Source organism: Octodon degus, unplaced genomic scaffold (assembly GCF_000260255.1).
Source record: "Octodon degus isolate 3935 unplaced genomic scaffold, OctDeg1.0 scaffold00023, whole genome shotgun sequence".
Lineage (NCBI taxonomy): Eukaryota > Metazoa > Chordata > Mammalia > Rodentia > Octodontidae > Octodon > Octodon degus.
Genome location: NW_004524599.1, coordinates 7,269,032 through 7,284,335, shown reverse-complemented (window position 1 = coordinate 7,284,335; position 15,304 = coordinate 7,269,032). Strand labels below are relative to the sequence as shown.

The window sequence follows — 15,304 nt, the reverse complement described above, 5'->3', positions numbered from 1 at the left end:
CCCGGCGCCCCCCGAGCCTCGCCGCCGCCCGGCGCCCCCCGAGAGGGCGGCGGGCGCCCCCCGGGGAAGATGAAGGCGGAGGGGGGCGACCACTCCATGATCAACCTGTCGGTGCAGCAGGTCCTGAGCCTCTGGGCCCACGGGACGGTGCTGAGGAACCTCACAGGTAACTGATGCGCCCGGCCGGGACCGGCGGGACGCGGGGCCGCCCCACCTCCGTGCGCCCCGCGGCCGGCGGGCAGGGGCGGCTCGGGTTGGGCTGGGCGAGGCGAGCCCCGCGACCCCTCCCGGAGGCTCGGCCCCGCCTCTGTGGTGCGCGCCGGCCGCGTCGAGGGGCTTGAGCAAGCTCGCGTGTCTGCCCTCGCCCTCCCCTTGCACGCGCGCACACACGCACGCACACGCCGCTTCCCGCGGGTGTTCAGATCATTTTCAGGTTTAGCTCTTTCTGGCAAATCTTAAACCAAATGCAGAATGCAGTTTCCCAGCTTGCAATGATCTCCAGTCTTTGCTTGGGCTGTGCTTTGTTTATTCTTATTTGGAAATAGAGATGACTAAGTAGATTATAGTGGGTCAGGGGCTGGGCCAAAGTCTAGTAGTGCCTTAGAAGTCTTTTAGCTTTATCTGTCTTCTGTCCCTTCCATTTCTTTTTGTCTGTCACTCCTTCCGGCCTCAGGCTGCTCCTTCTGTGACATTTGATAATTTTGTGTTTCCTTTCATTGTCAGAGCTTTTGGGAACTGGGTCTAACTTCAAGATAACATCAGTTGACGTTCCTTAGAATGAAGGGTTATATACATAGTGTTTTTAAAAATCTAATGTGTTCTCGGTTTGCACTTTGAAGAAATTTCTGGTTTCATTAATGTGAAAATGCTTACAGATTTAGTTTTAATTTTTCTAAAAAATGGCCTGTAAAGACTAACATTTACAAAAAGTTCAATGGTAATTTTTGGTGAGCCTTCAATGACTGCTTTTCTGAGAAAAAATTTAAACACACGTTTTAATTATGGCAAGTTGTAGGGCTGACAATAGAATAGAATAGATAACAGAATAGGTAATGTCAAACTGGTTAAAGTGTGTACATACTATATACATATATTCATACGTGTGTATATATCAAATCAGGCACGAAGTCATTTACTCATAGAGAAAAATTTCGTGGAATTACACACAGAGAGTTTCATAAGCGCTGATTTCCTTGCATGTGGAAGCTCCGGTTTCATAGATGCTGGGTGGCTCCCTGGCACCCTCACTTTTAAGGTATACTCATTCAAGTTGGAGCAAGCGGACTTTATTTGGTTACTGATAAGATAACATGTTTTTATAATTCTGATCAATCCCTGTTTCCGCAATAAATAAATAAATAAATAAATAAATGTAATTCTGAAATACTAGACAGACTTAAAGACTACTGCATGGTTTAGAGAAAACTTCATCTTAAGGCTTTAGTGTGAAATGATGGTAAAAAGAAATTATAGTGAGGACTTCTTACGATAAACTTGTGTATGCTAATGACTAGCTAGGGTCATCAGTGGATATTGAGTTTTGGGAGCCAGAGTAAATGTAAATCTCCCTGTTGGCCAGATTTTAAATTGTGAATGTTCAAGATTCTCATCATTTTAGTGGCTTCCAGTCCCACAAGTCAGCCCTTAGTTTGCTAATAACTAACAGCCAAAAGTTAGCCCCTGTTATCTCTCAGTGTGATCTTGGTAATTGCCAACTGCAGACCAGACCTTGGTTTCCTTCGCGGGCCATCCAAAATTAGGCAGAGGAAGGGAACCTGGGAAATAACAGGGTCTGAGTTGGCAAGCTTTATGTGTCTGGGTAAAAACACAGTAACAAAAGTAGGCTTCACTAGCAGGTGAGAGTACCCACAGAGGGAACCACGTTACAAAAAGTGGCTGTCTTTAAGTGGTAATGTTACTAAGTGGTTCCTGTGGCCTTCACAATACTGCTGACCTTAGCAGTCGGGTACATAGGTTGATCATTGTTCAAGAGATGCTAGATAGGGTGACATTTAACACTTTGTTAAAAACAAGCAAGCATATCGCCTTCTAAAACAAGACAACTACCATTTATTGAGTGCCTGCTATGTTTTACATATCCTACATATATTATTTCTAATGTCAAGAGTAATTACAAAGTATGTTTATCAGGAAACTCGGATACACTAAGCTGCCTCCTATCGTACAGCTAGTAAATGGGCAGCAGGCCTTAGACCCAAGTCTTTGCTTATGTAACTCCTCTTTCCCCTCTACCACGCTGCTTTATTTAGCTGCTTCCTCTATTCCTTTTAGGCAGAATTCATTTCTTGCTTCATCTTCCTACTTCAGCTTCTTGCACATATTTTTATTATGCATTCTTATTGCATTGTAACTTTTTGTCTCTTCTAGATTGGGAGCTTTCTGAGGGTCGGGCTGTTGCCATACTCATCTTTGAATTCTGGACTCCTAGCACTGCAGTGCTTGGCCCGTAGTAAGCTGCTTGTCCAGTTGAGTTTTGACAGTAGTAACTAACATATAATTTAAACATTCTGTGTTGCACTGTTTTTCATCTCCATCTTTTGAAGTGAATATGCTGCTAAAGAATGAGATGATTAAACAACTTTTTACAGATAATTGTGCTCTTACATGCCTTTAATACATATAAATGTTTACTGATTGTAGGCGTATTCTGTGCATGGCATCATGCTTTCAAGTATTGTACTTAATCTTTTTAACAGTCTTTAGAGAGATTATTGTTCCTCTTTATTTTATAGATACAGAGTAACCTGATTCTCGCTAATTACAATTGTGAAAAAGCCATTACTTTTTTCAAATTGTAATGTCTACTATAGAGTGAAAAAGCATTTTTTTTGTCATAATAAACTTGGAAATGAAACAAAATGGAAAGGAGCATAGTATAGAATCAGACAGATTTGGTTTGAAAAATGACATGAAGGAATCACAGAAATTTGATTAATAAAGTATCAAATACAAGGAAATGAGCTCTCATTTCTGTCTTTCTTTGTGTGATGCTATTTTTCTCTTTGTATGTTTTAGGAAAAGCATGAAAATAGCTTAATCTTTTTAGAGACTAACCTTTAGAAAGGATTCTTGGTATTGCTTTGTTTAAATAAAATGTAAAACAAACTAGAACTAGAAACATGCAAACATTTTTGAGCTACTACTTCTTCACTTTAAACATAATGAAACATCCCTGCCTTGGAGACCTGGGCTTCCTGGGAGGCAGCAGTTATTTAGCAGCAGAGGCAAGGTGGAGCTGCTTGCTGTCTCCTGACTTACTTCCTTGCCTTTTCTGTCTGACTGACACTCATAGCTTCTTCACTCAGGCTGGTCTCAGAGATTGGAAAGCTTGCTGTGCTGGCATTTAAGATTAGTCTGGGGCTGAGGGTGTAGCTCTGTGGTAGAGCACTTGCTCAGCCTGTGGGAAGCCTTCACTTGGATCCCCAGCACTTTAAGAGCAGAGATTAGCCTGCTAAGGGTTCACCCCAGTGGCTAGAGCATGTGTGAGTGGAACTAGGGTAATCACCCCACCCCCATGTTATTGTAGGGCATTGATGGTGAACCTTTTAGAGACAAGTTGCCAAACTGCAACCCCAAACCTAGTTGTTATTTGTCACGTAGTACCAATGCTGCAATTACACTGGAATACTGAAGTTTTAGTTTAAAAAAAACAACTCATATGTTGATATCTTTTGTGTTAAAATAAAATACCATAGATTCGACACCACTGTCCTAAAGGGTACATTCCAAGACTCCTAAGTGGAAGCCTAAAATTTCAGAATACTAAACCACATTACTATGTTCTTTTCCTACTCATGCATACTTACCATGGAATTTAATCTATAAATTAGGCCCAGTAAGAGACTAACAATAATAACTAATAGGAAAAGCAATTATAACTATAACTATCTACTGTACTGTAATAAAATTGCCCACATCACTGCTCTTGGGCTTTGGAGCCATTAAGTCAAATGAGGGTTACTTCCACACACTCCCTGTGATCCCATAATCCATGTGATGACCTGATGACCGAGATGACAGGAGAGTGACTAACAGGCAGGTATTGTTTCTGGTGTGGACACACCAGACAAAGAAAGAATTTGCATCCTGGGTGGGATGGGGCAGGACAGTAGGAGCTGTCAGTAGGAGCTGTCATCATACTAGCAGAACAGTGAGCAATTCAAAGCTCAGAAATTGTTTATTTCTGTGATTCACATTTACTAGTTTTGGACCACAGCTTTCTTTAGGTAGCTAAAACCATGCAAGTGAAACCTTGAATGGGGTGTGTGTGTGTGTGTGTGTGTGTGTGTGTGTGTAGAGGTGTCTGGCAAGTAAAAGATGGCGGGAAATGTATCCCGAAAAGTAATGCTTTATAAAATTTTAAATTGCCATTGCCTTTGTAAACATTAATAATCTCAAGAGCCAGGAAAAGGAATATTGTGGGACTGTCCTGCTTCAAGGTTGTATATGGTGAGATTTTTGGACTTATGTGCAAACATGAGAAGCATAGAATTCTTTATCCCATTTTTAAAATATAATCTAATTTTTAAATGTTTTTTATCATATTATGTAGGGACTTAAAGTTCAACATATCAATACTTGATGAAAAATACCTGTTCCTTATTACGCCTAAGATGTTTGAAATGCAGTGAGATAGTGAGGTTAAGCTTCATAGCCTAAATCGTTTGATAATAACAATAAGCTTGTCTTCTGGATGGTTAACAATGTAAGTTTGCAGACCAAAATTAGAGAAAAAGGAGGGCTACAAGGAAAGCCAACATTTTGGCCCTAGCCTTCTAAGGTCAATTAAGACTCAGGACATATGAGAACTTGTACTGTAACGTCATGTACCTCGGTAGTGTCCCAAATTTTCTGATCAAGAAGATTATGGGGCCAAAGAGGAAAGTGATCGATGACGTAGAGTGTGCCTAAGGAGAGTCACATGGGGAGAAGACACTCTCTCAGGCTTTCACAGAGAGCACATTGGCCAAGCAATGGCCGTGACTCATCCACATGGCTGCACTGACAAAGGTTCTACAATCTGAGGTACAGGATCTCAGGATAAATCCTGAGGGGATTTCACTGACCTTCTCAGACCAAAACGCTACAACTCTTGGTGCATAGGTCCTGCTTTACCTCGGTCTTAATCATCCAGTAGAAAAGTATGAAGACGAAATATAGGAAGTAAAGCCATGCTGTTATGTTGAGCTGTGGGGGACTCAGGTCAGTAATTTCTGACATTGCCAGTTAAACAGAAGACCCAATGCTATTATGGGCTACTGGACTCTTTTAGAATATTTTGCTGAGTTTACACACCTATAATATTCAATAACGGAACTTAGAAAAATGGGGTATACCTATGAATGTCCATTTTGTATCTGTGTATTCAAAGTGGTTGGGATAGATATATAGTTGCATTCTCTTAATGAATAGAATGATTTGTTCTAATGGTGTTTGTAAATAGGATCACAAGTCCGCATCTTGTACAGCAATTAACCACTAAGAAGAATATATGCAGTATATTATTTGTTGAAACTGTTACTTCTGATTTGATTTGAAACTGTCTCATTGCTGTTTATCAATAAAACTTAAAAAAACATTAATAATCTACTTTTAGTATTACATATTCTGTTTAAGAAATTCTACTAAGTTCTGTCTGTCACCTTCTTCCCCTGTGGAAGACATTAGCATGAGGATTCCACGCACAGTACTTTAATCCTGAAGATCCAGTCAGGTTCTCTGGTGTATCTGTCCCTTCCCTAAGTGTAGTTCGCAGGATTCCTAAACTGTTCCATTGCAAATACATTCAGACTTTTAAGTTTACTAGCAGTGAATGGCTTGCTTCCTTTCTCAAGTACTGTTTCTCTTTAGAGTCCAGATTCCCACCCCTAAATCTAATATTAGAGTAGTATTATATCTGCTTTTTAAATGTTATGGGTAATTTGAGGTTTTTAAAAATTATCTGCCATCAAACGTATCCTGCTTTAATTTTTTTCAACTGATTTGGCTTCCAACTTTGTGTTCTGACCCAAATTTCGTTGCTAAGGATTTAGGGAAGAATTTTCACTTAGAAAAAGGCAGAGTCTTGAAATCGTTGGATGAACAGTGTCCATTTGGTTGTGGGAAAGAGAGGGTCCCTGGGAATAAGGCAGAGGTTAAACCAGGCTCTTCTCTCAGCCAAAATCGTGGGGACAAGGGCTCCTGGCTGGGAACTCAAACTGCAATTATGAATGAAATTTGTATGTATAAACATGTATATATACAGATGCTCCTTGATTTATTGATAGTCCTGATAAACCCACTGTAAAATGAAAATGCATTTAATATGTCTGCCTTCCCAAACACCAAAGCTGACTTACAACTTAGACCAGCCTACCTTAAATGTTCTCAGAACACTTATTTTGGCCTACTTGGGTAAATCATCTGACTCAAAGTCTGTTTTACGATGCATTGCTGAATGTCTCGTGTAGTTAGTCATATCAAAAGTGAAACAGGATGATTGTACGGCATGCTTCTGTACAACTGTCAAGGCTAGAAATGTTGAACCAAAAATCATATCAAATCAGCAGTCGGTCGGTGACTGTTTACATATATATGCAGATGCTTTTTTGCCTCATGGTGTCCATACGCATACTCCTGCAGTTCCCTTTTAGACTTTAAGGTTACTAAACTATTGTAGTATTATTATACATTGTCAGTGAAACGAGAACAGGTCAACAGTTGATTTCTGCCAGCGGTATGTACAGTAGTTCTCATGTGTGGGGCCCCCAAGCAGTGCAGCTTCTTCCTGTGCTGCCTGCTGTTGTTCTTTGGCCTTGTGTTCAGTTCCTCTTCCTAAATGTTCTGTTCCAGGGAGTTTATATAGACGTATTTCAGACCTCCACCAACAGTCATTGTGCTGTGTAGCCTTTTTCACATTCATTGCTTTTCAGTGATTGTGCCCCATAGTTTACTTTTTTCAACTACATTCGGGAATTTCCTTACTTTGAAGTACAGAACCAAGTAATATCCATTGCTAGGATTTGTGCTTTGTAGCACTTAACTTTTTAGGAGACACACTATATATTTGAAGTACAGCTGTAAATTTTTACAAATGAGAATTTTCACCATCACACTTTTGCTTTCTAAATTGCCATCCTATTATTTTGAATCATGCGTAAATCCGTATCTTCTGGCAATATGAAGTCCAGGCTCCAGACTACATTTCTTAAACTTAAACCAGTTTCTAGGTTAGTTATGGGACTGCTTAAAATATTATTTTGGTATTAATAGTTAACTATTTGAATAAAATGTATTTATCTTTGCTTGTATGTCAGGATTTCAGTACTAAGAAAGTAGAATTACAGCATTCTGTTCAGAAATTTTACTTTCAGTTAACATTTATCTAATACTTTTTGTAGGCTTTGTTTAGTGATTGAAAGTTCCAGGAAGGTAAGGTAATTGTGGAGAGGAATCAGAATTACTACAGGTATTTTCCCTGTAGAAATAAAGACTGATCAGAAGGAGGAGGAATTGGAACTAGAAGAGGAAAGTGGAATAACAAATGGTGAGCTGTAAGAAGAGAACCCAGAGAGGGCGGCCCTTGGACTTAGTATCAGCTGTGTTCAGAATTATTCAACACTTACTGTGTCAGGTACTATATAAAGCATTTACTTATATTTTACTTCATTTAATTAAAAGTGGCCATGTAACTTATTATCTTATCTAATGCCCATGACAATATGAGGCGTGCTAGGCTAATAGTATATTTAGTGACACAATATTGTAGCAATAAACTGAATCATGGCCTCACAGGGGCTGAGCAGCTCCTTTAAAAGAGGTCTCATTAGAATGTCAGATTCCTTCCATCTGATCACCTTGAGCTAAGCAGATTAAGCTGTTAGTGAAAGACTTTACGACAAGCTTTATGCAAGTAGGAAGAATCAAATTGTTATCTGGGTCTAAATGCTTGTGTTGCAGTGTAAATCTTGGAGTGTGATCGAGGAGCGTGTACGTCAATAATGGCGAGCCTCTGGCCCATGCACCGCAGCAGGCTGTCTGCATCATCGAAAGCTCTGAGAGGTTTGCCGTCACTGTTGTATGTACGTGCCCAGTATTTCAGTGCTAACGACGTAGAGCTAGTGACATACAGCATTCTGTTCAGAAATTTTACTTTCAGTTAACATTTCTCTAATACTTTTTAGTATGCTGGAGATTGTTCTGAGAACATTACAAATATTATTTTTATTTGATCTTCAGTAAGAATCCCATGAGGCAGGCACCATTAGTAACTCCATCTGAGAATAGAGGAAATGCTACAGAGACTATCTCGCCCATTTATAGAACCTGTAAGTCAGAACTTGAAAAATTGCCACTGCTAACCCTGTTCAGCAAACATCTGAGTAACCACCTTGGGCATGGTGTTGGCCTGGAGACAGGAAAGTGACACATGGTGTTTTCAAAAGTTTATATTTCAAGGAGTATTCATTTCTATACTTTTGTGCTAATCTAACGCTGAATAACAGTCACCCCCAAATCTAACAACTCAAAATGTGCACTTGAGCCCAGCTCTGAGCTACGGCTTCCTGGGTCTCTGCACTGGCTTGAGACTTAGAGAGGGACAGAGTCCGACTGAAAGGTGAGAGAGAGCACTGCACAGAGCCAAAGGCTGCAGAGGAGCCCACTGCAGGGCTCCTGGAGGCTATAGCAACCCTAGTGAAAAGGCAGGGATGGGAGGAAGGCAGGAGGCCTGTGAGGGAAGGCTAGAGAGCAGAGGGGCCAAGGGGATGCATGTCTGTGTGAGAAGCAGGTGACCAGCGAGCAGAGGGGCTTTACCTGTAGTTACATCAAATAGCAAAATAGTAGTGTCTAGCATTTTTAAGGATCAATCTTGATTTTTTTTTTTACTTTTTTTATTTTTGTTATTGCTCAGCTTTGAACCCATGGCCTTTACACTGAGCTACATCTCTAGAACTTTTATTTTGAGGTAGAGTCTTTGCCAAGTCACTAAATTGCCCAGGCTGGGCTCAAATTTGTAATCCCTCTGTCTCAAGTCACCCAGAGTGTTGGAGTTACAGGTGTGCATCGTCATGCCTGGCTGACATTTGTCTTTTTATTTTGAGGTGGTCTACTAAGTGATCCAGCATGGCCTTGAATTGGCAGTCCTCTCATAATGTCCTGATAACTGCCATTACAGATGTGAGCCACTGTGCCTCCTGCCTTCTCTCTGATACCATCTAATGCCAATAATTGCCATACTGGTGCTAAGGAAAGCTGATCTAGAAATTTGATGAAGTTAAACATTTGGAGATTTGATTTGGAGCTTTGCAAACTGTGTTTTAGCATGTCAGCTTCTAAGTTAAGTAACTTTCTTTTTTAGGAATTTTTTTTCAGCCCTTAGTAGGCTTACTTATAAGGTAACGTTGAGAAATAAGAAAATCTTTGTTCTTTCTACATATTTAATTGCTCTTAGAATTTAATTAGGCCTTCTTGATACTTGGTTTAAAACAAGTATTTCATATCTAAAGAAAGAGTGCTTCTAGTTCTGGATTTTGCATCTGAAGATCCCTTCCATTTCTGGGTTATAAATCTAAAAATCCCTCTGAGTGCCATATAACTACTTCCACACGATTACTGTCAGAATAATATTTAAGGTGTATGTTATCTGACTTTGCTTTACTACTAAGTTTTCTGGTTGTGTGTATTTCCCAACCTGCCATTCTTTTATTCGGTTCCTTATTTAGATTGAATTTTAGGTAGGTACTGTATTGAAAGTTTCATTATAAATTTTGCTTATTGATGTATGTGTAGTGTGTGTATGTTCAGCATTCTCTATAAATATCTTTTCGACATGTTATATGAGATTAAAAACATACTATTGTTGAGATATTTTAGGTCAGTATCAGATTGTAAAAGTATGTTGCTATTGACTTAACTTTTTTTATAACACATATTTCAGTAGCTTTAGGGCATACAAGTAATAGCATTAGCAATACTGTATAAGTGCTATTATAACTTCATAATAAATTCATTCTTTTATATTTAATCTTTATACTTTTATAACCAAGAAGTTAATTATGTAGAAGAATAAATTAAGTGGCATCTTTAGGAGCACTGTGATATGGTTTATGTAAAGAGAGGTGTTTTAGCTATTTTAAATAACTTTAACCTGGTATCTTAAAGCAAATGATACAGTGATTGCTCTAAAGTATGAACTTGTTTTCCTAGGAATTCACTTTTGCTATTCAATAATGGCTGTTATAATTTGGTTTGGGGAGGGAAGTGTTTTCTTGGAATTATATAATTGGCAAACAAAAGGGTAATTGAAGTGGGTAATAAGCAGTATTTCTGTAAGTTTTAAAAGGCAGTGAAGCAGTCCTTGAAGATAGCAGCTGATTTTAAAAACTAGTGTTTTTGCTTTCTCAAGAAATGAGAGGGCCAGTGAGATAGTTCAGCAGATTAAGCACTTGCTTAGGCAAGTGCAGGGGCCAAGGTTCGATCCCTGGCACCACATGCTGTGCTGGCCCTACCCCCAGACGTGCTAAGCAAGCGATAGAATCCGGGCTTCGTGGCACACACCTGTAATCCCAGTACTAGGGAGGCAGAAAACAGGAGGATCACTCGAGTCCAAGCTGCATAGTGAGACCCTGCACAAAATCAATCAATCAATCAATCAATATTTTTTTTCAAAACAACTGCTAGAAGATCTAAACAGAAAAAACCCAAAAACTAAACTAAAAAAAAGAAATAAGAGCAGACAACTATTAAATACCTACAGTAGTAGCTTTAACTGATGTGTTAAAAAAATGAGTGTTTATATTTACCTTCCTTTATATTAATGAATGCCTTTTTTGCTCAATTTCTTTATATAGGGTTAAGGTTGCGTCTGATATCTGAAATACTTTCTTCAACATGTTTTGTAACAGAGGTCTGCTTGCAGTTGATTCTGTGAGATTTTTCTTTTGAAAAAAGGTCTTTGTTTTGCCTTCAGTTTTCAAAAATACTTTTGCTGGACTTGTATTTCTGGCTGCATCTTTTTTTCCATTCAGTGTTTTTTACACGTGCCATTTTATTGTCTTCCTATTTGATACTTTCTGATGGGGAGATTGCTGTGTGTACTTTGCTCTTTTCTGTTTTGTGCCAAGTTTTCACTCATTTTACTATGTGTCTAGGCATATGTTGTGTGTATGTGTTTTATATCTGTTTTATTACTGATTTGGGTTTTTTTTTGTTTTTTGAGTTTTTTTTTTTTTTGTTTGTTTGAAGAAGGGAATATTTATCTTGATTTGAATTCCTTGAGAGTCCTGAGTTTATATCTTTATGCCCTGTGTTATTTTTTGAAAAATTTCAGCCACTATCTCTTCAAATGTTTTTTCTTCCCATTCTCTCTCTCTCTCTCTCTCTCTCTCTCTCTCTTTTTCCAGATATTCCAATAACATGCATGTTAAGCTATCTGTAGCTCCTGAACAGTCTCTCCTGCTTTTTCCTCATTGTTTTTTTTCCTCCTGTTTCAATTTTAATAGTTTTTCTGATGTGTATCTAATATCTGTAATTTTGGTTTTCTTTTTGGTCTCAGGAATTAAACTCAGGACCTCATGATTGCCAGGCAGGCGCTGTGCCACTGAGCTACATCCTTGGCCCTAGTATTTCTTTTGATTCTCATAATTTCCATCATTCTGTTGAAATTTCCCATCTGCTCACATGTCCATTCTTTCCATTGAGTCCATTAACATATTGGTGATAGTTATTTTCAAGTCTTCATGTGGTAGTTCCACAATTTGGGCCATCTGTGAGTTATATTCTGCAGATTGCTTTATCTCTTAAAAACAGGTTGTTTTTCCTGTTTTTAAGCATACCCTGCATTTTTTTGCTTTGGTTGGGTGCAAGTTGTCACATGCAGAGTGGTAGGGACTGAGGTGTATATCTGCCTTCCAGGAGATGGGGTGCTTCTGTTAGATCAGTAGGCTGAAGGACTGATTTCATTTACTCAGGAGCTGAACTAAGTTTGGGTTTTGCTGTTGCTTGTGGTTGTTGCCAGTGCATCCCACATTTTATGGTCTCTACAGGTGGCCACTGTGGCCTGTGCTTCAGGTGGGAGCACTCCATCCTCAGCTGTGGTCTGTGTGCTGTCATGGAAGGACTTCCCTTAGTGTTGGCCTGCTGGCGCCTGGTGCTTGGTGCTAAGCTTTGCTGGGGGCCGTCCTGGTCCTGCTGTCAGTCACAGATGTGATATGTGTACTGAGGTGTCCAGGCTAGGATCTAGTCAGCCTTTCCGCCTTTATGAACTGAGGTGCCCACACTCCCCCTTGTATCTTTCCTTAGTCTGAGTCGAAATTTCTGATCTTTTCCTCAGCAGTAGTAGACTTCTTCCTGGAACAAGATCTTAGTCGTGGATAGTTTTCTGCTTGTCCTTTAAGAGTAGATTTTTTCCTTCAACCCTTGCCTAAACTGCGGCTACGTAGAGTTTTGATGTTCCTTGAGGTCTACAAGAGTTTCTGCCCTTCTCTAGTGGCTGAAAGCCTTGGATCAATATAAGGAAAAGGGTTCCTAGGAACAGAGAGCCAGTGGTCACCTGTGGTTGGGCAACGTCAGCAGAAGTGGCTTGCTCCAGTGACTCACTGGCCACCCTGTATTTTGGGGGAGCACTCTGAGAGGTCCCTCACTTTCTCAGGTAGCTTAACAACCTGTGAAAGTGGTAGCTGATTTCTTCTTATGCACTTGTATGGTACCATGTCTAGCTCCTGTGCCTGGCCATGGGTGACGGGGTACAGACAGGGCCCTCTACTTGGGGCACCTGTCCTTCTTTGGAATTTGAGTAACTTTGTTATCTTTCAGTCTTCCCTGATGCTGGGCTAAGGAAAACCTATAATTCTGTAATTTACCTTTTACTCATCGTTAGGTGGGAAGTTCTATTTGCAGTTTACCTATTCTCTCTGATTAAAATTTAAATCTAATAACTGTACTAGTAATCTTAGATTTTTAAATTTGACAAATGATGCATTTAGAAAAAGTTGCAGACACTAGAAACTTGAAGTTTACTCACTTTTATAATATGGTCAGTTGTAAAAATGTTTAGGAAGTATCCATGTTTTGCTACTTGGTGTTTTCCTACTTGTAGTTGCTTTATTCTCTCTCACTAACGTTTGGAGGGCATTGGACATGGACCGAACCTACTTTCCATGCTTATAAATCCTATGTCATTGTCCACTAAAGATTCCTCAGAACAGTCAGGGCCTAGATCTATACCTTAATTTCTTTTTTTTTTTTAATTTTTTTATACCTTAATTTCTTTTTGAACTCTTGACATAATCTTACAGTCACTCTTCCTTTCTAGTCCCAGGTTCCCACATCTATCAGAATGATGGTTTTAAAAGGTAAATTTTAATTGTATACCTTTCTTGTTTAAAATGTTCTAATGATACATGGTTATAAGCCCAACATTCTGGGAGGCTGAGGCAGTAGGGTAGTGAGTTTGAACCTATCCTGGGGAACTTAGCATGACCATATCTCCAGGAAGGGATTGGGAGTACAGTCCAATGTGAAAACCTTAGGTTTAATCCCTGTTGCATCCATCCATCCACACATCCATCTATCAGTCCATCCATCCATTTACAGCTTCTCTTGGTTTTGCATAACCTTCCCCTTCTTTATAGAGCCCACATTCTGCAGGGTCTGTGACATTCCCCACCCCCAGCTTTTCTGGTTCCAGCATACTTGTATACCTAATCAAATCATAGATTATTGTGGTCATACACAGTTGCATGATTTTAACTTTTTAGAGCAGTGGTTCCTCATTCTTGGTAGTATCTGAGAATTGCACGGTAAACTTTAAAAAATTATAATGCTCAAACTAAATGATAGACCAATTAAATTAGAACTTCTAAGGGTGGAATCGAGTCATTTTTTTCATCCATTCCGAGTGATTGATGCCCACATATAGCCAAGACTTAGAGCGCCACACAGCCCTTTAACGTGCTAGCATATGGTCCGTTCTTGTTTGTTTTTAAGATTCAGTATGGCATGATTCTTCTTAGTTCTCTCTTGATCGCCGTCCCTCTCACTCAAGACTGTGTGTCATACAGCTTGCATGGCATGCTCAGAACAGCCTTTTAAGTGTCATTAACTAAACACCCAAATGCCAATTTTACAAACCATAAAAGTACTGTGACTAATTTTTGAGTGAGGGCAGGATCCCATCCATCAGGGATGTATTATTAAAGTCTTCTAGACCAAAAGTCACAAAACTTTCTATAAATTAAAAAAATACCGTACTTTTAGTACTAGAAGCTTACTACATGATTATATATATATATATATATATATATATATATATTTATATTCCAGAACTGGGAGTGTAAAGCACATCCAAAAACAAAAGGAAAGTGCTAGCAAATAGTGAATATAGAAATATTTTTGGCTTTGTGGTCCATATGGTCTCTGTCACAACTACTCAGCTCTGCCACTGTAGCATGGACATACTCCTAGGCAAAAGTATGTCTTTGTTTCAGTAAAATGTTACAGATTCTGAAATTTGAATTTTGTGCAAGTTTTGTTTGGCATGATGTACGATGCTTTTTAGATGTTTTTATCCTTTGCTAAATGTCTAAACCATTCTTAGTTCACAGACTATTGAGAGGCAAGTGGTGACCTAGATATGGTTTTGGGTCACCTAATTTGGACACAGATTATTTAAAAATATAATATGAACTATTTATATAAAGAAGGTAAAAAAGTGTGAACATCTCTAAAATGTAGTCTTTTACAGGTATGGTATTTTCACCTTAAGGCACAGTGTGTGTTGAGTGCATAAGTTTGCAGGATCAGCTTGTTAGTAATACTATTAAAAAGGTTTGATACCCTTATTTTTGAAGATTAAAAATACATTTAGTTTGTCTACTGAGATAAGTTTTGTTTTTATGAGATTGGTATATTTCAGTAAATACCTCTTATGTAATTTGAGCCTAGAATAGTGATTTTCATCTGTACTGCACATTATGACTATTTGAGTATATATAATCAAATTGTGTGTTAAGTCTCTCCTAAACAGACTGTTTTAGTGATCTTGTAGGTAATTTTCAGGAGTAACCATTGGCATAGCAGAGTATTAATTTTTAAAAATAGTATATGTGCAGTAAAAGGTTTAAGAACTATTTCAGACTGTCAAATAGTGAAGAAGGTATAAAATAACATCACCCATATCCTATTTTGTCTCTAAAGATGGCCATCGTTATCTTCTACTTGTTTATAACAAGACAGTATCTATGTCTTTTTACTACTTTAACTTAATTCTAGACATCTAGAAAAGCTCATTTCTTGTAACTATATA

The 15,304-nt window shown here is 38.9% G+C and overlaps 1 protein-coding gene across 1 annotated transcript in view; it reads left to right on the top strand.

Moving 5' to 3' along the window:
* Nucleotides 1-25: 25 nt before the first annotated feature.
* Tmem170b (transmembrane protein 170B) overlaps nt 26-15,304 on the top strand; it is a 36,917-nt gene continuing 21,638 nt past the window's right edge. The window contains exon 1 of the mRNA XM_004628360.2: nt 26-166. Coding sequence (XP_004628417.1) covers nt 70-166 — 97 coding nt within the window. The 5' untranslated portion in view covers nt 26-69. The remainder of the gene's footprint in view (nt 167-15,304) is intronic.